At 39.5% G+C, this 20,561-nt stretch overlaps 1 protein-coding gene across 2 annotated transcripts in view; it reads left to right on the top strand.

Moving 5' to 3' along the window:
- The window catches only part of NLN (neurolysin), a 99,008-nt gene that overhangs the window by 43,565 nt on the left and 34,882 nt on the right, over nucleotides 1-20,561 (top strand). For both annotated transcript variants that reach the window (XR_015724496.1, XM_045794249.2), the window contains exons 4-6: nucleotides 8,672-8,779; nucleotides 17,598-17,700; nucleotides 18,310-18,470. Coding sequence is in view for 1 of the 2 variants with exons in the window: in XM_045794249.2 (XP_045650205.1) it covers nucleotides 8,672-8,779; nucleotides 17,598-17,700; nucleotides 18,310-18,470 (372 nt within the window). In the remaining variant the exon portion in view is untranslated. The remainder of the gene's footprint in view (nucleotides 1-8,671; nucleotides 8,780-17,597; nucleotides 17,701-18,309; nucleotides 18,471-20,561) is intronic.

Below are 20,561 nucleotides of genomic sequence, written 5' to 3'. Positions count from 1 at the left end.
ATATGTTGTGATCTGATCCTGTTAAATTTGGGAACTAACTGCTGCGTGTCTAGTATACTAGTGTACTATACCACTATACCAGTGGATTCATCATATATATTCATTTGCTTGGGCTGGTTCACTTCAGGGTTTTATTGTGATAATTTGCAGTAGTTTCAGAATTGTTTCCATAATTTTTCCTTTTTTCCAAAAGAGTAATTATTACTATACATGTTGACTGTTGTGTCACCATTTTTAAAAGCTTTTATAATGTCTGTTAAGGCTAGATCAGAATAATAAAAATAACTTGTAGTTTTTTTAATGCCCTGGAGCTTATATAGTGAATTTAGTTACCTTTAAACACTTTCCTTCACAAATAGTTGTATTTATTTAAGCAGTTTTTATTTTATTTTTATTTTTTTTTATTGTGGTATAGTTAACATACAGTGTTACATTAGTTTCAGGTATACGATATAGTGATTCAACAATTCTATATATTACTCAGTATTTAGGCAGTATTTTTTAAAATCTGAAACTATCAGTATGAGCTTTCTGGTAACATTTGGCACTTTAACAAGTGTCAAATCTCAGCTGATTCATAACTAAAAGCAAAGTTAGGGTCACCTGGGTGGCTCAGTGGGTTAAGCAACCAACTCTTAATTTTGGCTCAGGGTTGTGAGATTGAGCCTTGAGTCGGGCTCCACGGTGGGCGTCAAAACTGCTTAAGATTCTCTCCCTCTCCCTTTGCCCCTCCTACTTGCTGTGTGTGTGTCTCTCTCTCTCAAAAAATAAATTAAAAAAAAGAAAAAGTTAGATATATCTAAGTATTCTGTTTGTTATTCTGTTATGTTGTAAGTAAAATATGGCAACCATGATATAACATGTAAAGCCTTCATTAAGCTGGGTAATAGGATCTTAAATTTATATGAAGTCAGCAGTTTCAGGCGTGATCAACTAAAATGAAGGTGCTCTGGGGGCGCCTGGGTGGCACAGCGGTTAAGCGTCTGCCTTCGGCTCAGGGCGTGATCCCGGCGTTCTGGGATCGAGTCCCACATCAGGCTCCTCCGCTGTGAGCCTGCTTCTTCCTCTCCTACTCCCCCTGCTTGTGTTCCCTCTCTCGCTGGCTGTCTCTATCTCTGTCAAATAAATAAATAAAATCTTTAAAAAAAATAAAATAAAATAAAAAAATAAAATAAAATGAAGGTGCTCTGAATAATACTCAGGTGTCAAGATACCACCAATGTAGACAACAATCTATAATATTCTTAATTCGATATAAAATGTTATTTTAGCTCTCATGTTATTCTTCACTTAGGATTGATGAATAGCAATAAGAAATTACTTTTCACAGTTCTTTATGCAAAATCTGTGCTCAGTAAGGCTTCCAGTTGTCTACTGATATATATAACCTATTCAGAACTTACTGACTGAAAATAGCAGCAGTCATTTTATTTTCTGTCATGGTTTCTGTGGATTAGGAATTGAGAAAGGAAGCATTTGGGTAATTCTGGCTTGGGGTCTTGCATGGATTGAAGGCAGTGGTGGCTAGAGCTGAAGCATGTAGAAGCCAACCAGATACCTCTCTCTTCATGTCATGTCTGGACAGCTCCATGTTGTCTCCTTATGTGGACTAATTTGGGCTTTCTCATATCATGGCAGCATCCGGGTAGTAGGACATGTTTCATGGAGACTCAGGACTCCAACAAGGGTGTCTCAACACACTACACAGAGGCTGCATTGCATTTTCTGACCATGTCAGAAGTCACATAGCATCGCTTCGGCCATACTGTATTGATTGACTAGTCCTTGCAGTCTGCCCAAATTCAAGGGACACTACATCTCAGTCTAGGAAGTATCAACTAATTTGCAATCATGTTTCACAACCTCCAAAATAAGTCATGTGTTGACTATAGATGGATGAAAATGTAATAGAGCCTGAGACTAACTAGCATACCCTAGTCTTCCTACCTTCTTCTTAATGTGTGGTTAGGTGTTTACATTGGCACAGCATTGTAGTTATCTAATTTAACTTTTATACCAATCTTGTGAGGCATCCCTTTTGATAAATGAAGATACTGAAGCTCACAAATGGTAACTTCCTAGGAGCCACAGAGGTAAATGTTTAGTGATTGTTCATCAAACCAAAGAGAGGAACAGTTGGTGACAGATCTAAAAGATAGGGCTTCAGTAACTGGTGGTAAGACATGGCTTATCCATCTAGAAAAAGGAAATATTGGATCTCCTCACAACCAAACCGAGAAACATCTTCTATAAATTTATATAGAAATATATCTTTATGACACCTGAGCAGGGATATTTGTTAAACAAGACACCAAAGTGCTGACTGTAAAATGACTGATAAACATGACTAACTTAAAATAAAGAACTTTTGGGGCACCTGGGTGGCTCATTTGGATAAGCGTCTGACTCTTGGTTTTGGCTCAGGTCATTATCTCAGGGTCCTGAGATTGAGCCATGCATTAGGCTCCCTGCTCATCAGGGGTCTGCCTGAGGACTGTCTCCCTCTTGCTCTGCCCCTCCCCCCTGCTTGTGCCCTCTTTCTTTCTCTCTCTAAAATAAATACATAAATCTTAAAAAATAATAATAAAGAACTTCTATCAATAAAGTGAAAAGACACTAATACTGGGGCGCCTGGGTGGCTCACTTGGTTAAGCGTCTGCCTTCAGCTCAGGTTGTGATCCCAGGGTCCTGGGATTGAGTCCCGCATCAGGCTCCCTGCTCAGCTGGGAGCCTGCTTCTCCCTCCCCCTCTGCACCTCCCCCTCCTCGTGCACGTGCATGTGTAGTCTCTCTCTCAAATAAATAATAAAATCTTAAAAAAACACTAATACTCAAACTACTGAAATACTTAAATACTAAATTAAGAAATTTCTAAAACATAAAACTAGCAAAGCTTTAGTACCTAGAATATATAAAGAACTACTACAATCAATAAAAAAAGCAAACATCCCAAAAGAAAAATGTGCAAATGACATGAAAAATATTTCAGAAGAAAGACAAATGGCAGTTTAACATGAAAAGATGTTCAGCCTCATTAGTAATAAGGGAAGTGCAAATGAAGGTCACAATAAGATTCCATTTTTACTCATTAGACTGGCAAAAATAAAGAAGTCTAACAATGGTCAGTATCCATGAGTGTGAATCAGTGGGAATGTTTATGCACTGCTGGTAAAGGTGTAAATTGATTCAAAAATTTAGAGGAGTAACTAATCTGGAGAAAAATTTAGTATCATGAAGTTGGATCTCAAATTCTCCATAACTCAGCATATCCTCGCTGTCCCCCACCTCACTGTTTACCTAGAAATACTTTTGTGTTTGTACACAAAATTGAACAAATGTTCATAGCAACATTAGAATAGCAAAACGCTGAAACAACTCAGATTTCCATCAGCTGGAAAATGCATCAGCGAATTTTAGTATATTTACATTGGAATATTTTACAGCAGTAAGTAAGTACAGCAACATGCAACAGCATGGCTGAATCTTAGTAACAATGAAAGAAATATTTGCAGAACACTACATACAATGGGATATCATTTTAGCAAGCCCAAAAAGAAACAAAACTAAACAGTGTATATGTAAGTGGTAAAACTGGAAAAAAAAGTTTAGCATAGAAGTCAGAACGGTTATCTGTTGCACAGGTAAATGGAGTATCCATTTCATAAATTAAAGTGTGGCTTAATTTGTCATAACTTATGTATGTAATTTTATTCATTTATAGATTACAAATATTACATGCAAATTTAACGTGTTAAATTTAGCCTTAATTCTACCAGAAGAAAAGAAAAAGAATAAGAAATTAAAACAAGCATTTCCTCATTCCTAGCTAAAAACTTGTCCAGGTATCAAAAGCCAGCAGTCAGGGCCACGGGTCTTGGTGTTTCCCAGTCCTAACAAAGGTTTCTTAGTTGTTGGCTAAGAAGCCAGCAGAGGTTTCATAGACCCTCTTTCAAGCCATATTGGTGAGAAAAGTGTGCAGTGTTTCCATGTTAAAAACATCGAGGCATATAATATTTTATTCCAGTAGACTGGTAACTAATCAGCACAGAAGAGGGATCCTTTAGTGAAGTCAGAGTCTCAGTTATGCCAGCCGAATCAAGAAATACAGGTGTCTGTTATAATATAGTTTATATTTTTTTCAGAGCCCTGGGCTTTGGTCAGGCCAATTCATCTTAGCCAATTAGTGACTTAAAGTTTTAATGTTACAGTGTAGAAGAATAGGTCATGGGGTTAAGTAGATGCTTTTAAGCATTATATGGGCTCCTACTCTACCAGCCATAGAGGCCTCATTCCAAATTAAAATACAACAAACCAACGCCTTAAGATCATGGCAAAGAAAAAAAAAAGGAAGAAGAAAGAAGGAAGGAAGGAGGGAAGGGGGAAGGAAGGAAAAAACTAAGTCCAAAATTCAGCATGGTAATGGTAATTCTCCTAACCCACACCATCCCTTCTTGATTTTGAAGCATGGAAGTCTAGTTATTGGTCATAATCACTACTACTGAAACATGTAACTTTGGGAGACTTTAAAAGCCTAGAGACCTGATATAAAGCATCAACCGCCTTGCCTTAGTTTCCCCATTAGCCAGACACCACTCTTGTGCTTCCCAAGTACTTAACTCTCTTTTTTACTCACTACCTGATATTGACATATCTGCTAATGTATTTGCATATTTGTATTTGACATATTTGCTAATGTATTCCTTCATATTACTTAAAGCACCTCAAGTATATTCATCTTTGTTTCTCCAGTACCTGGCCTAAGTAGGAGCTCAGTGAAGGCATGCTGAATGGAACTGAACGGGCCCTGGTTAAAATGTATCTTCATGCAGTATGGTTCCCCACTCCCAGTGTCCCCACTGTGCCTCTTGCTCACACCAAAGCAGGGGCTCTTGTGGTTGTATGTTGAATATATGCTGACTAGGCCAGCAAGCAGGCCTTTGTGTGGGCCCCCTCTCTGGGAACACAGGCGGCTACCTAAGAATGCCCTCTTCCCAATAGTCAGATGGAAACCTAACAGAAAACATAACATTGAAAAGACCAGGAAAGAAAGGAATGGACCTGCAAATAGAACACATTTAATTAAGCTACACCTCGGTCTTAGCTTTTGCAGTAGGATCTGTATTCTACTCTGTTGTTATCTTCTATTGCTTTAGCATACTCACAGCTTATGAATCCATTTTGCTAAATGATTTTCAAAGAAATATACTATCTTAATTTTCAGGGTTCTTTTAACAACATCATAATTTCTACTTTGTATACACAATATAGAAAGTCCCACTGAAATTATTTTTTATTTACATATTTTAGAAACTGGAAATATGAGGGTCTTGCAAAGAAAAGGACACAGTTATGGGATAGAAGGTGGGGAGGATTGGAGAGAAATTAAGAACATTTTCACTTATGTATAATGAAATTTTGAATGATAATAAATTAAGGTGTTGTAATGTAGTGGTATAATATATTGGGGAAAGTGCCAAAGTAAGAATTTTGCAGAATTTATTTCTGTCCATTTTTACTAATAAATAGCTGAGTGATCTTAGGAAGATCATTTAACCTCAGTTTTCTTGTCTGTGAAATGAGTCTACAAGCACATGTGTTAAGTGTGTGTGCACAAATGTGCTCACACTTTTATGTGAAACCGCTTTGTTACAGGAGGAGGTTAGGAAAAAACTAAATCTTGTCACCACAGAGATTAAATAAAGTAAGAGCCTCTACTGTCAGATTATATAAATTTGAAAATTACTGAAGAGCACTTTAGGCCTTCCCCCACCCCTAAAGAGGAGAAACTTCACTCAGAGAGGTCTGAGACCTGGTTCCGACTCAAGTGGATTAAATTCTTATTCAGGAAGGAAGGTGCAACAACAGCAGAGCAGTCTGGAAGTATTGGCTGATTCCCTCTTAGAAAATCCTTAAGCAGTAATTCTGATCTTGCCTGGAGATTATAAGGGAGAATATTCATATGATCAGCTCTGGGACAGGAATGTGCTCTAGAAGCACATTTTAGAAGTGCTTTACTCCTACGAGAGCCCTCCAGAAATTTCTGAGACCTCAGAGTCTGACTGGCAGATGGTGCCTGGTTACAACTGAGTCAGAATTTCGTTAAGTATCATTTCTGTGGTAGGTCAAATATTTCACTACAGGTAGTCATATTTTAATTAGACCTAATTCGGGGCAGATTTTTCTCAGAACATCCTTCTACCTGTCTATGCTTGTCTTACCTTTTTGGGGAGTCAGTAGTTTTTACCTCATCAAGACCATGAGTTTGAGTTTACTGTGCTTGCTGAGTATGCTGCTGTGCTTTCTGAAGTAGCAGCCCGGGTCCTCCAATATACAGCCAGTACAGCCGCTCCTTTTATGCCAGCCCTTCCTGATCCAGCTGCTGAGACTTGTAATGAGCCTCTGTTCTAAGCTCAGAACCGCTGTGACCAGGTGAACCCAGGAACCCAAGTACCTGGGACACTGCTGTCCAGCAGTGTGCCCAGCTTCTCCCTTGGCTCACTGCCCTGCTGGGAAGGCCCTCTGCTTGGGATCTCCGCCTGCTTATTTGGATCCTTTACAATTTACCCCAGCTCTTTCCAGGCCCTTCTCATGGGGGATTTTTTTCCCTCTGTCCCTGCTACACATAGCTCCTGCCTAGATGCTCCCCAACCTTACAACATCCAGTATTATACCTTCTAGAATCTCCTCTTGCTATGCCCCACACCTCAGGACATACTTCCTGGTGTTGTTAAAACCAGCCTTGATCAACCCAGGTTAATCACGTGCGCGTGAACACTGTGACTTGAACTGTTAGCCATCCCTAAGGGAGCCAGCCCACAGCCCTGTTATCTCCCTGGCCATTATGGGTTTCTTCCCATTGCAAGCACTGCTGCTGGGATCCCAGTGTGTGCCAATACCAGTTAGGGAGGGTTCCAACTCCGGTCATGCCAGCATGCTCAGAAGTTCTCCAAGGATATAAAAGGTTATTATGGAAAAAGGAGTCTAACCGTTCTCTGCCTCCATTGAGAATTAAACGCAGAGGAAACTGTGAGTAATGTGTGCTTTAGTACTAGGACATACAATTTTGTATTGATAGGCAAAGTTAGATACAGATCATCGTATTAAGCAGTACCCTCAGTTAAAATACAGCTATTTGGGGGGAGCCTGGGTGGCTCAGTAGGTCAAGCATCTGCCTTCGGCTCAGGTCATGATCTCAGGGTCCTGGGATTGAGCCCCCGTGCAGAGTTCCCTGCTCAGTGGTGAGTCTGCTTCTCCCTCTCCCTCTGCTTCTCCCCCCTACTCATGCATGTTCTCTCTCTCTCTCTCTCCCCCCCTCCCTCCCCCTCCCCCCAAATAAATAAATAAAACCTTTTTATTTTCTTTTTAAAGATTTTATTTATTTATTTGACAGAGAGATAGCCAGCGAGAGAGGGAACACAAGCAGGGGGAGTGGGAGAGGAAGAAGCAGGCTCCCAGTGGAGGAGCCCGATGTGGGGCTCAATCCCAGAACACCAGGATCACGCCCCAAGCCAAAGGCAGACGTTTAACGACTGAGCCACCCAGCCGCCCCTAAAAGCTTTTTAAAAATCTTATAAAATACAGCTATTTGCCTGCTACAACAGAGTGATAAATTACAGAATTATTTGCAGCAAACGCCTTACACCAGCAATCTAAAATGCAGGCTCTAAAGCTAAACATTGTTCTTTCAAAGATGTATTTAGTTGGGAAAATATAAACCTCAGAGGTGGGCAGCCCAGGTCTTGATGGAGAGAGAGTACGCCCAATGGTAGGTCTCTAAGGCTCTAGAGACAGATGTCCCTCACTGGCTCTCACCCAGACTGAATCCATTACACCTGCTGAGTCTGTCTGGAGTGCATTTCCTCCCAGGGGCCATGAACTGACCAGCCATCCAGATGTGCCATATATATTCTGCCACCTGTTTTGAAGAAACATCTGGTGTTTTTATTACCTTGCTATTGCCAGGGGAATTTTCCATTTTCCTCCAGGGCCCTCCATTCTTGTGAGTGATGTTGTTTGTGTTGCTGCATATGGGTTCAAATGTTCTGTCCAGCTTTCCTCCTTTTTGTGCAGTGTTGACTCGTTTTCCCCAGATACTTGTTCATATGCTGTTTGCTATAGTCTCTTGATCTCTCTTGCCAAATGACAGTAAGGCATTTTTGAAGTGTTGGAAGCCTTTGGCTGGGGTTTTATCCAGCTGTCCTTGTTTGGTATGTTGGCAAAAGCGTCCCACTCTCCATTTGTGTAGAATTTGCCCATTATTTCTATTCCTGCCTCTCAAGTGGAACCAGGTTAGCAAATGATGGAAAATTAAATCCAGATGATTTGTGATAAGGAATATGTTTTTTGAAAAAGACCATGGTCATAGAGAATGCTCAGAATGAGATTATGCAAATGTCTCTATTATCACACTTTCAAGTAGTACAGGCACTCTTGATTCTGATGCAAGGCAAGGCAATTCTGGTTAGCTTTTTCTTTATTTAATTTTTCTCCTTTAAATGAGCAAAGCTCACTAAAGCATAAAAGAAATTAGGTCTTCAAAAGAACCTGCCTCGTAATCACCTATGTGCTTCATAGCCCAACCGAGATGATAAATAAATTTGCTTTGGTCTCATGGTTTATAATTTACCCACGTACTATTGTAACAGAAATGGTTGTCAACTCTTTCATTTCAGGAAACATGTGATCTGAGTAAGATAAAACCTGAAGCCAGAAGATACTTGGAAAAGTCCATTAAAATGGGGAAAAGGAATGGGCTACATCTTCCAGAACAAGTACAAAATGTGAGTATATGTTTCTTTTTCTTATTGGGGACAAAAAAAAAAAAAAAAAGAATAAAATACAACAAAAAACAGGTTGGGAAACAACACATTTGTAATATGGAAAATAATACATAATACAAATCCACTTACAATGTATTTGGTAGTCAGTGGTTTTAAATTCTACAACTCTTAATCTCATGGTGACTGACAGCTGATAATCTTTTTTTTTTAATCCTCTGCGAATTTTATTTGTTTCATGTGTGGGGGGCTTATTTTCCCTGCTCTATTTTACATTTTCTTATGGCTGGTTCCAGGTCTTAATAGTTGATTTGCACTCTCACTCCCTTGGTCACTGGTAATAAAATTTTTATGGTGGAGAGTTTTAATATAAGGACTTTGGAATGGAATACCCTATGATTAAAACAGTTGACCCTTGAACAACCTGGGGGTTGAGGTGGCAACCCCCCCCTGCACAGTCAAAAATCCTTGTAACTTCTGACTCCCCAAAAACTTAACTACTAACAGCCTGCTATTGGCCAGAAGCTTTACCCATAACATAGTCAATTAACATGTGTTTTGTATGTTATATGGTTTATATACTATCTTCTTATACAGTAAGCCAGAAAAAAAGAAAATGTTGCTGAGAAAATTATAAGGAAGAAAAAACACATTTATAGTACTGAACTTTATTTTTTGAAAAAAATTTGTATATCAGTTGCCCCAGACAGTTCAAATTCCTGTTGCTCAAGGGTCAAACGCATATGCCCTTTATTTATTTTTTTATTATTATTAACATATAATGTATTATTTGTTTCAGGGGTACAGGTCTGTGATTCATCAGTCTTACACAATACACAAAGCTCGCCATAACACTTACCCTCCCCAGTGTCCATCACCCAGCCACCCCATTCCTCCCACCCCCCTCCACTCTAGCAACCCTCAGTTTGTTTCCTGAGATTAAGAGTCTCTTATGGTGTGTCTCCCTCTTTGGTTTCATCTTGTTTCATTTTTTCCTCTCTTCCCCTATGATTCTCTGCCTTGTTTCTCACATTCCACATACAGTGAGATCATTTGATAATTGTCTTTCTCTGATTGACTTATTTTCCTTAGTGTAATACTACCCTCTAATCCATCCATGTCATTTCAAATGGTAAGATTTCGTTTTTTGATGGCTTCATAATATTCCATTGTATATATATACCACACCTTCTGTATCCATTCATCTGTTGATGGACATCTGGGCTCTTTCCATAGTTTAGCTATTGTGGATATTGCTGCTATAAACATTGGGGTGCATGTGCTGCTTCAGATCACTACATTTGTATCTTTGGGGTAAACACCCAGTAGTGCAATTTTTGGGTCATAGGGTAGCTCTATCTTCAACTTTTTGAGGAACTTCCATACTGTTTTCCAGAGTGGCTACACCAGCTTGCATTCCCATCAACAGTGGAGGAGGGTTCCCCTTTCTCCACATCCTTGCCAACATCTGTCATTTCCTGATTTGTTAATTTTAGCCATTCTGACTGGTGTGAGCTGATATTGTGGTTTTGATTTGTATTTCCCTGATGCCAAGTGATGTTGAGCACTTTTTCATGTGTCTGTTGGCCATTTGTATGTCGTCTTTGCAGAAACGTCTGTTCATGTCTTCTGCCCGTTGCTTGATTGGATTATTTGTTTCCTTGGGTATTGAGTTTGATAAGTTCTTTATCGATTTTGGGTAGTAGCCCTTTATCTGATATGTCATTTGCAAATATCTTCTCCCATTCTGTCGGTTGTCTTTTGGTTTTGTTGACTGTTTCCTTTGCTGTGCAAAAGCTTTTTATCTTGTTGAAGTCCCAGTAGTTCATTTCTGCCCTTGCTTCCCTTGCCTTTGGCGATGTGTCCAGGAAGAAGTTGCTGCAGCTGAGGTCGAAGGTTGCTGCCTGTGTTCTCCTCAAGGATTTTGATGGATTCCTGTCTCACATTTAGGCCTTCCATCCAATTTGAGTCTATTTTTGTGTATGGTGTAAGGAAATGGTCCAGTTTCATTCTTCTGCAGGTGGCTGTCCAATTTTCCCAACACCATTTGTTGAAGAGACTGTCTTTTTTCCATTGGATATTCTTTCCTGCTTTGTTGAAGATTAGTTGACCATAGAGTTGAGGGTCCATGTCCGAGTTCCCTATTCTGTTCCATTGATCTGTATGTCTGTTTTTGTGCCAATACCATACTGTCTCGATGACTACAGCTTTGTAATAGATCTTGAAGTCCGAAACTGTGATGCCAACAACTTTTGTGTTTTTTTTCAATATTCCTTTGACTATTGGGGTCTTTTCTGATTCCATACAAATTTTAGGATTATTTGTTCCAGCTCTGTGAAAAAGGTTGATGGCATTTTGATAGGGATTGCCTTGAATATGTACCTTGCTCTAGGTAGCATAGACATTTGAAAAATATTTGTTCTTCTAACCTGTGAGTATGGAACATTTTTCCATTTCTTTATGTCTTCCTCAATTTCATTCATGAGTGTTCTATAGTTTTCTGAGTACAGATCCTCTGCCTCTTTGGTTAGGTTTATTCTTAGGTATCTTACGGTTTTGGCTGCAGTTGTAAATGGGATCAACTTAATTTCTCTTTCTTCTGTTTCATTGTTAGTGTATAGAAATGCAACTGATTTCTGTGCATTGATTTTATATCTGGCCACTTTGCTGAATTCTTATATGAGTTCTAGCAATTTCGGGGTGGAGTCTTTTGGGTTTTGCACATAGAGTATCATGTCATCTGCGAAGAGTGAGAGTTTGACTTCTTTGCTGATTCAGATGCCTTTTATTTTTTTGTTGTCTGATTGCTGAGGCTAGGACTTATAGTACTATGTTGAACAGCAATGGTGAGAGTGGATATCCCTGCCTTGTTCCTGACCTTAGGGAAAAGTTCTCCATTGTTCCCCATTGAGAATGATATTCACTGTGGGTTTTTCATAGATGGCTTTTATGATATTGTGGTTTGTACTCTCTATCCCTCCACTGTGAACAGTTTTAATCAAGAAAGGATGTACTTTGTCAAATGCTTTTTCTGCATCTATTGCAAGTATCATATGGTTCTTGTCCTTTTTTTTAATTAATGTAGTGTATCACTTTGATTGATTTGAGGAATTTGAACCAACCTTGCAGCCCAGGAATGAATCCCCACTTGGTCGTGGTGAATAATCCTTTTAATGTACTGTTGGATCGTATTTTGGTGAAATTTTTGGCATCCATGTTTATCAGAGATAATGGTCTGTAAGTGTCCTTTTTGGTGGGTCCTTTATCTGGTTTTAGGATCAAGGTAATGCTGATCTCATAAAATGAATTTGAAAGTTTTCCTTCTGTTTCTATTTTTTGGAACAGTTTCAGAAGAATAGGTATTAATTCTTCTTTAAATGTTAGAATTCCCCTGGGAAGCCATCTGGCCCTGGACTCTTGTTTTTTGGAAGATTTTTGATTACTGCTTCAATTTCCTTGCTGGTTATGGGTCTGTTCAGGTTTTCTATTTCTTCCTGTTTCAGTTTTGTTAGTGTATACGTCTCTAAGAATGACGTATCCATTTCTTCCATATTGTCTAATTTGTTGGCATATAGTTGCTCGTAATATGTTCTTATAATTGTTTGTATTTCTTTGGTATTGATTGTGATCTCTCCTCTTTCATTCATGATTTTATTTATTTGGTTCCTTTCTCTTTTCTTTTTGATAAGTCTGGCCAGGGGTTTATCAATCTTAACTCCTAGTTTCATTGATCTATTCTCCTGTTCTTTTGGTTTCTATTTCATTGATTTCTGCTCTGATCTTTATTATTTCTCTTCTCCTGCTGGGTTTAGGCTTTATTTGCTGTTTTTTTTTTCCAACTCCTTTAGGTGAGGGTTAGGCTGTGTATTTGAGACCTTTCTTGTTTCTTGAGAAAGTCTTGTATTGCTATGTACTTCCCTCTTAGGACTGCCTTTGGTGCATCCCAAAGGTTTTGAACAGTTGTGTTTTTATTTTCATTTGTTTCCATGAATTTAATTCTTTTTTAATTTTCTGGTTGACCCATTCATTCTTTAGTAGGATGCTCTTTAGCCTCCATGTATTTGAGTTCTTTCCAATTTTCTTCTTGTGATTGAGTTCAAGTTTCAAAGCATTGTGGCCTGAAAATATGCAGGGAATGATCCCAATCTTTTCGTACTGGTTGAAACCTGATTTGTGACCCAGGATGTGATCTACTCTGGAGAATGTTCCATGTGCACTTGAGAAGAATGTGTATTCTGTAGCTTTGGGATGGAATATTCTGAATATATTTGTGAAGTCCATCAGTCCAGTATGTCACTGAAAGTCCTCATATCCTTGTTGATCTTTTGCTTAGATGATCTGTCCATTTCAGTGAGGGGGGTGTTAAAGTCCCCTACTATTATTGTATTATTGTCAATGTGTTTCTTTGACTTTGTTATTAATTGGCTTATATAATTGTCTGCTCCCATGATAGGGGCATAAATACTTACAATTGTTAGATCTTCTTGTTGGATAGACCCTTTACATATGATATAGTGTCCTTCCTCATCTCTTAGTACAGTCTTTGGCTTAAAATCTAATTTGTCTGTTATAAGGATTGCCACCCCAGCTTTCTTTTGATGTCCATTAGCATGATAAATGGTTTTCCATCCCCTCACTTTAAATCTAGAGGTGTCTTTGGGTCTAAAATGAGTCTCTTGCGGACAGCGTATCAATGGGTCTTGCTTCTTTATCCAATCTGATACTCTGTGTCTTTTGATTGGGGCATTTAGCCCAATTACATTCAGGGTAACTATTGAAAGATATGAATTTAGTGTCATTGTATTGCCTCTAAGGTGACTGTTACTGTATATTGTCTCATTTCCTTTCTGGTCTAAGTTACTTTTGGGCTCTCTCTTTGCTTAGAGGACCCTTTTCAATATTTTTTGTAGGACTGATTTGGTGATTGCAAATTCTTTTAGTTTCTGTTTGTCCTGGAAGCTTTTTATCTCTCCTTCTATTTTCAATGACAGCCTAGCTGGATAAAGTATTCTTGGCTGCATATTTTTCTCATTTAGTACCCTGAATATATCATGCCAGTCCTTTCTGGCCTGCCAGGTCTCTGTGGATAGGTCTGCTGCCAACCGTTGTAGGTTACAGACCTCTTGTCCCAAGCTGCATTCGGGATTTTCTCTTTGTCTCTGAGATTTGTAAGTTTTACTATTAGATGGTTGGGGTGTTGACCTATTTTTATTGATTTCGAGGGGTTCTCTGTGCCTCCTGGAATTTGATGCCTGTTTCCTTCCCCAAATTGGGGAAGTTCTCTGCATAATTTCCTCCAATATGCCTCTGCCTCTCTCTCTCTCTCTCTTTCTTCTTCTGGGATCCCAATTATTCTAATATTCTTTCACTTTATGGTATAACTTATCTCTCGAATTCTCCCCTTGTGATCCAGTAGTTGTTTATCTCCCTTTTTCTCAACTTTTTTCTCCATCATTTGGTCTTCTATGTCACTAATTCTCTCTTCTGCCTCATTTATCCTAGCGGTTAAAGAGCCTGCATTTTTTATTGCACCTCATTAATAGCCTTTTTGATTTCGACTTCGTTAGATTTTATTTCTCCAAAAAGGGATTTTCTAGTGTCTTCTGTGCTTTTTTCAAGCCCAGCTAGTATCTTTATAATCGTCATTTGAGCTCTAGTTCCAACATCTTACTAATGTCCATATTGATTAGGTCCCTGACAGTTGGTACTGCTTCTTGTTCTTTTTTTTTGAGGTGAATTTTTCCATTTTGTCATTTTGTCGAGAGAAGAACAGATAAACAAGAGAACAAAATACTAAAACTTATATATAAACTTATATATATACAAAAAATAAGACTAAATACAATGAAGGGTTAGACTATTACTGTAAAAATAAAAAAAAGATTTTAAAAAAGGAATTGGTAAGATAAGTTGGTTGAAAAAGGAAATAAGAATAATTCAAAAAGAAAAAGAAAAAAATAAAGAAAATTTTAAAAATTAACTTTGAAAGACAAAAGAATCATGGGAAAAAGCCATGAATTCTCTGTGCTCTATTCCCCTAGCACTGGAGTTTCACAGGTCTCATTGATCAGTGAAACTTGGTCTTGGCTGGATGTTCTTGCTGATCTACTGTGGGAAGGGCCCGTTGCAGTGATGCTCAAGTGTCTTTGCCCCAGGTGGAGTTGCACTGCGCTTGCTAGGGGCCAGGCTAAGTCATCTTCTTCGGTTTGCTCTCAGTAGCTTTTGTTCACTAAAGGCTTTCCGCACAGCTCTGAAGGATGAGAATGAAAACGGTGGCCTCCCAATCTCTGGCCCCAGAGGAGCTAAGAGCTCGGGGCTCTACTCCTCAGTGCGCCCTCAGAGAAAAGCAGTCAGTTACTCCTGTCTCCCTGGTCTCTGTCCGCACTCTGTGCTTGCCCAGCCTGTGACTTCACGTTTCTATCTCTGGTACACGGCCCTGTTTGGAATCTCCAAACCCAGGAGATTCCTGTGGCTTACCCCTGCACTCCTCCCTGGGGAGGAAGGGGAGTTCCCCAATCTGCTACTTGTTGGGCCTCAGTGCAGAGCAGTGGCTCGATTGTGCCTCGGATCACGGTTATGGCCACCCCAAACTGAGAGCCCACTCCTCGACTCTCTCTTTGCAGCTGACTTCCCCACTCAGATACGTGGGAGCTCTCCTGCCTTCAGTCACCCTCAGTCTTTCTGTGACCCCGAGGGTCCTGAGACCACATGTCCTACCCCCGCTTAGCCACCAGAGTGACGTCCCTCACTGGAGTAGACTTCTAAAAGTTCCAGGCTCTATCACTTGCCGGTAACCGGATGATGGAGGCTTCCATCCCCCTGCAGTCTGTCTTCCCCTATATCACCTTGGATTCACTTCTCCACACATCCTGCCTTCCAGAAAGTGGTTACTTTTCTGTTCACAGAGTTGCTATTTTCTTCGTTCTCCAGTTGAGTTCGTAGGTGTTCAGAATGGTTTGAAAAAAAAAAAAAGAAAGAAATTTAGGTCTCCTACTCCTCCGCCTTCTTCAGCAATGCACAGAAAAGCCCTGTCATCGAAGGAGAGGCGCTGTGCAAGGACTGTACCAAGTTAAACACTTACAGCTCTGCCCTCCATGACCTTGTCAACCTCCGGTGCTGCATATGCCCTTTAAAGACAGACAGATTAGCTACTGAAAAGTGCTTCTCAAACTTTTTCTTTTGTCTAATGCTGATCCCATCATCCAGTTTCAGAAGTAAACCAGCTAAGCTACAGAATTAAATCATTCTTCTTGGACAGGACATATAATCCATGATCTGTTTCCAGATCATTCTTATAAACAGTAGAACAGAAAACAAGTGTGAAAGACATCCAAACCAAGTGATGTCAGCATAGTAGATATAACTGAAGGTACCACTGAGATACACGTACCTTTCTGTAACCTAAATGCCCTTCAAACAGCTTGTATCCTCTTCACCTTAGTTAGAGGAGAAATGTGTGACTGATCTCATGTACCTTACCTTTTGTCTTCCAGGTCATTCATCATTTCTGTTTGGGGCATTGTATTAGTTGAAATATACTTACAACTGACAAAACCCTGTTAACGCAGTTTAAACAATAGAAGAGATTTATTTGCTTGTGTAACTAGAAGATCCACCATCCAGAAGGACCTAGAGAAGCCTCCCTCAAATCTCCCCTCGTGTCTTAATGGCCCAGATTGGATCATATGCATAATCCTGAATTCCCCTTAGGCAGGAGAATGCCAGGCCTGGCTTACCTGAACCAGTCCATACTACAGCCGGGGTGGGATTATGTAGCTGGTGTAGAGTTACCCTGGAACTTCGGATAGGGTCAGGTCCCACCCAAACTACATGGCTAATGTAGAATGGGGGAAAGGTGGAACGGAGCTTGGGGTGACAACTGGAGTGTCCAAGAACAGTACTACACAGTATGTGTTCATTCAGCCGACTCAGCTTTAGTGCACATCAGAATTACCAGGTCATTCTTCTCCACAGTAGAACAGGAAACAAGTGTGAAAGACGTTCCAAACCAAGTGACGGTTTACAGCAAAGCTGTTAAAGCTCCGAGTACAGGGTCCCATCTCTGAGAGTTTATGTTTTAGTTGGTTTGGTATAGGTCTCAAGAACATGAATTTTGAACAAGTTCCTAGGTGATGTTGAGGCTTCTGGTCAGGGCCATGCTTTGAGAACCATTAAGGTTGATGTAAATTTCATTATCTAGTATTTTTAGAAGATGGGACAAATTAATAAAAATATTTCGTGTTTTTTCTTGTGGTTTCCTTTTTTCTTGCTTTGATTTCCCACCTAATAGTTTTTATACAATTGTTAAGGTCCATATCACCTTAGTTTACAAAGGTCTTTAAAACTAAGACATGACCTTTTTTCCAAAGCAACCATAGAATTAGTTGTCTCTCCTTTTACTTCAGCACCAAATACTGATTGCTACATTAAAACTTTGAATTGGACAAGATTAAAAGATGTTAATTATTAACAGGCTACTGGAATCATTCACCCAGCAACTATTTATTGTGTGTATATATTATGTGCCTGAGTCTGCTTTGACCATACCTCCTAAATTTATTCAGTTGTTAGGAGTTTACGACTTATTTCTAACACATCACTGGGATTGCCTTTTTGTACATGTTGCATACAGATACTCATGGACACAGCACAGAAGACTGCTGGAAACTGTTTTATGAAACATATCTTTTAAAAAACATACTTCCAGAGGGTTGGACATACAAGCCAATCTTCGTATAAAAGTGAAACTTACTTGACTGATGGCATTTAAAATGAAAGTTTCATTTTATTGTTAATGTTCTGTGTTTTGTCTTCTGTTCAGGAAATCAAAGCAATGAAGAAAAGAATGAGTGAGCTATGTATTGACTTCAACAAAAACCTCAATGAGGACGATACCTTCCTTGTATTTTCCAAGGCTGAACTCGGTAAAATTCTGGGAGTTTTTTCTGTTTAAATAATATAATTTAGGGAAATAATGTTACCTTATAGTTTGCCAAATCAAAGGTGAAAGAAACCTTTAAAAAATGATCCAGTACCTTCTACAGAACCCATCACCCCTTCTACAGAATAGACAACTGAACCGTGCCTAGATTTTATGATACTAAGAGTATATATTATTTCTAGAGATGCTCCAAAGGAGATTTCATAATATTTCTTGGTAACTTGTGCTGGTGTTTAACAGCCTTCAGTGCCTTGAAATTTTTTCCCTTGTAATATCCTCTACATTAAACTAGTCTCTTCTTAATCTGTTCTGGATCTTTCTTGGCTTAGTTTTGCCTGTTCTCCATCAAAACACCATCTGCACAAGTGCACTGAAGCCTATTCATTTTTTGAATTACCATCTCCTAAGCCACCTGTCCTCTAATCACCACCCCCATTCCAGTAACATCAAAATATTATAAAGATTGTCATTATTTTACTTGAATTTCAATTACTCCACAGAATTCCTAGAGCTTCTTAAAGGTACCATGCCAATGCTCAATAAACTAATAATGAGTGGAAAAATTGATGTATGAGAAAATGATTTTTTGCAGGTGCTCTTCCTGATGATTTCATTGACAGTTTAGAAAAGACAGATGATGACAAGTATAAAATTACCTTAAAATATCCACACTATTTTCCTGTCATGAAGAAATGCTGTATCCCTGAAACTAGAAGGAAGATGGAAATGGCTTTTAATACAAGATGCAAAGAGGTACTGTGAATGTTTGTCTTTCTTTTGTTTTTGTGGAAGATTTTAAGAAAGGGGTTTGCTTTGTTTACCAATGTTGAAGTCAGCTCAGAGACCAATATTCCTATTTGTGCGAGTATTATGCCTCCTGATTCCTGAAGGCTTTTAGTTTTTCCCTTGCTCATTGGTAGCCTTGGTGTGGCCACAGCCTAAGCTGTGCTAATAAAATAGAATGGGTTAAATAAACTAAAAGTTGTATTCTTTTACCAAGTCAGCAGTCCAGGGCTGGTGGAGCACCTCTCTGTCCTTAACAAGTGACTTCCAAGGCCATTCCAGCTGTCACCATTTCCCAGCCTGTCTGGAAGAGGAAAAATAAAGGACAGAGACAGCACCTTTAAGAAGACCTGTAAATGACATCAACTCCATTCACCTCCTAGTCCATCATCTAGTCATAGCTAGCTGCAGGGGAACCTGGGAAACGTAGTCTTCAGCTGACAGCCATTTATCCAGCTGAGGGGATTCTATTACCAAAAGGTAAAAAGGAAGAATTAGAAACGCATTCTCAGAGTCAGTGAGACAGCTCCACCACAGTCTGCCTCTCCAGATAACTGTGAGCACCTTTTTTTCCACACAGAGAACCCTTTCACCATATGCCGGATCATAACCAGTTACTGCCTTGAGCTCAAAGACCAGGATGTCTGGAGTCCTCTCCACTTGTAGCTTCTTCATGATCTAGCAACCCAAAAGAGAGGGCTTGTTGTCTGGTCTGTTCATCCCCAGGACACACATCCACTGCTAGAATAGGAACACAATAGCCATGGTAAAAACTCCTATATGGAAAAGGAAAGAATGGGAAACATACAACAGGCCCATACCAATTTTCAAAAACTGTTTGGCAGGAATTGTGAGCATTCCTTGTACTGATGAAGTTCCTTGGATTGCTCATTAAAGTGATTTGGGGTTTTTTTCCTAGCATGAATTTGTTTACCAATTGTACTACATGATCCCTGGTTGGGCCTGCCAAGAATTCTTTCTTGTCTGTTACCCTCTGCGACCATATTCTGGGCGGCTACTAGTAAAGATTCCTGCTGATGCTGGTCTGAAGCCTGAGGATTGCTTTAGGGATCAAATAACCGCAAGCTTTTGTAGGTCAAGCTCATGATGCCTTTGGTAATATAATTCCCTCAGAAACTTAGTAGGTTTCTTGTCTGTTTCCTTCCAGTCAGATTCATGTTAAAATAATTCTACCCCAATAATATTTTTAGTCAATAGTTCTTAAACCTATCAGATCTTTTTATATTGGCTCCTGTATCCTGTCCATCTTGCTTTTCCTCAATTTAATGGAGTCTGCTTTGGGGACTTCTGAAACAGTAGGCTTGAGGAGGAAGGTAACATTCTCAAACTAATCTTTACAATTCAGTAACTCTGAGGGACAGTCTTTTCTCCTGAAATTAAGAGTACAGAGCATTTGGCTTTGCCAGCCATCTGAAGTCTTAGATTGTAAGCCACAGACAGAACCTGTTAGTAGAAGTCTTTTCCTTCCGTCTTTGCAAACTGAACATTCTCGGTTGAGTTCATCTCTCTCATGTAATCTTTCTAAAAGTCACAAATAGCAACAAAGGTGCACCAGCATTAGTTTTCCCCAGCAGTTCCCCTAGAGCTAAGACTCAGTAGGTAATTGTTCTGCCTTCCAAGTTATGACATTAAGTCGTTGTAACAAATGTTACCCGTGGTATAATGAGGATCGCCAGCTTCCCAGCCGGCAGTGTCTTTGTCTTCACCTTCGCTTCCTGTACATTTTTCATTTTTCTTATAGCAGTACCCTGTTCCTAATATCAGCCTCTGTGGACGCAAGGGTACAGGTGAAGCAGCTACACAAACGCCAACCCAAAGCGCAGTGACTCAAATAATATAAAAGCTGTTTCTCTTCAGAAAGGATTAGTGGTTGGCAGAGGCTGGGGCCACTGGGGAATTACTCTTTAATGGTTACCAAGTTTCCGTTTGGGGTTTTGGAAAAGTTTTGGAAACAGATAGTGGTAGTGGTTGCACAACAGTGTGAACTGAACCAATTGTTGCCACTGAATTATACACTTAAAAATGGCTAAAATGGGAGTT

This window comes from Ursus americanus, chromosome 5, assembly GCF_024610735.1.
Source record: "Ursus americanus isolate L20-20 chromosome 5, mUrsAme1.1.p, whole genome shotgun sequence".
NCBI lineage: Eukaryota > Metazoa > Chordata > Mammalia > Carnivora > Ursidae > Ursus > Ursus americanus.
The sequence above is the reverse complement of the archived record's forward strand: the minus strand, read 5'-3'. Positions and strand labels throughout refer to the sequence as shown.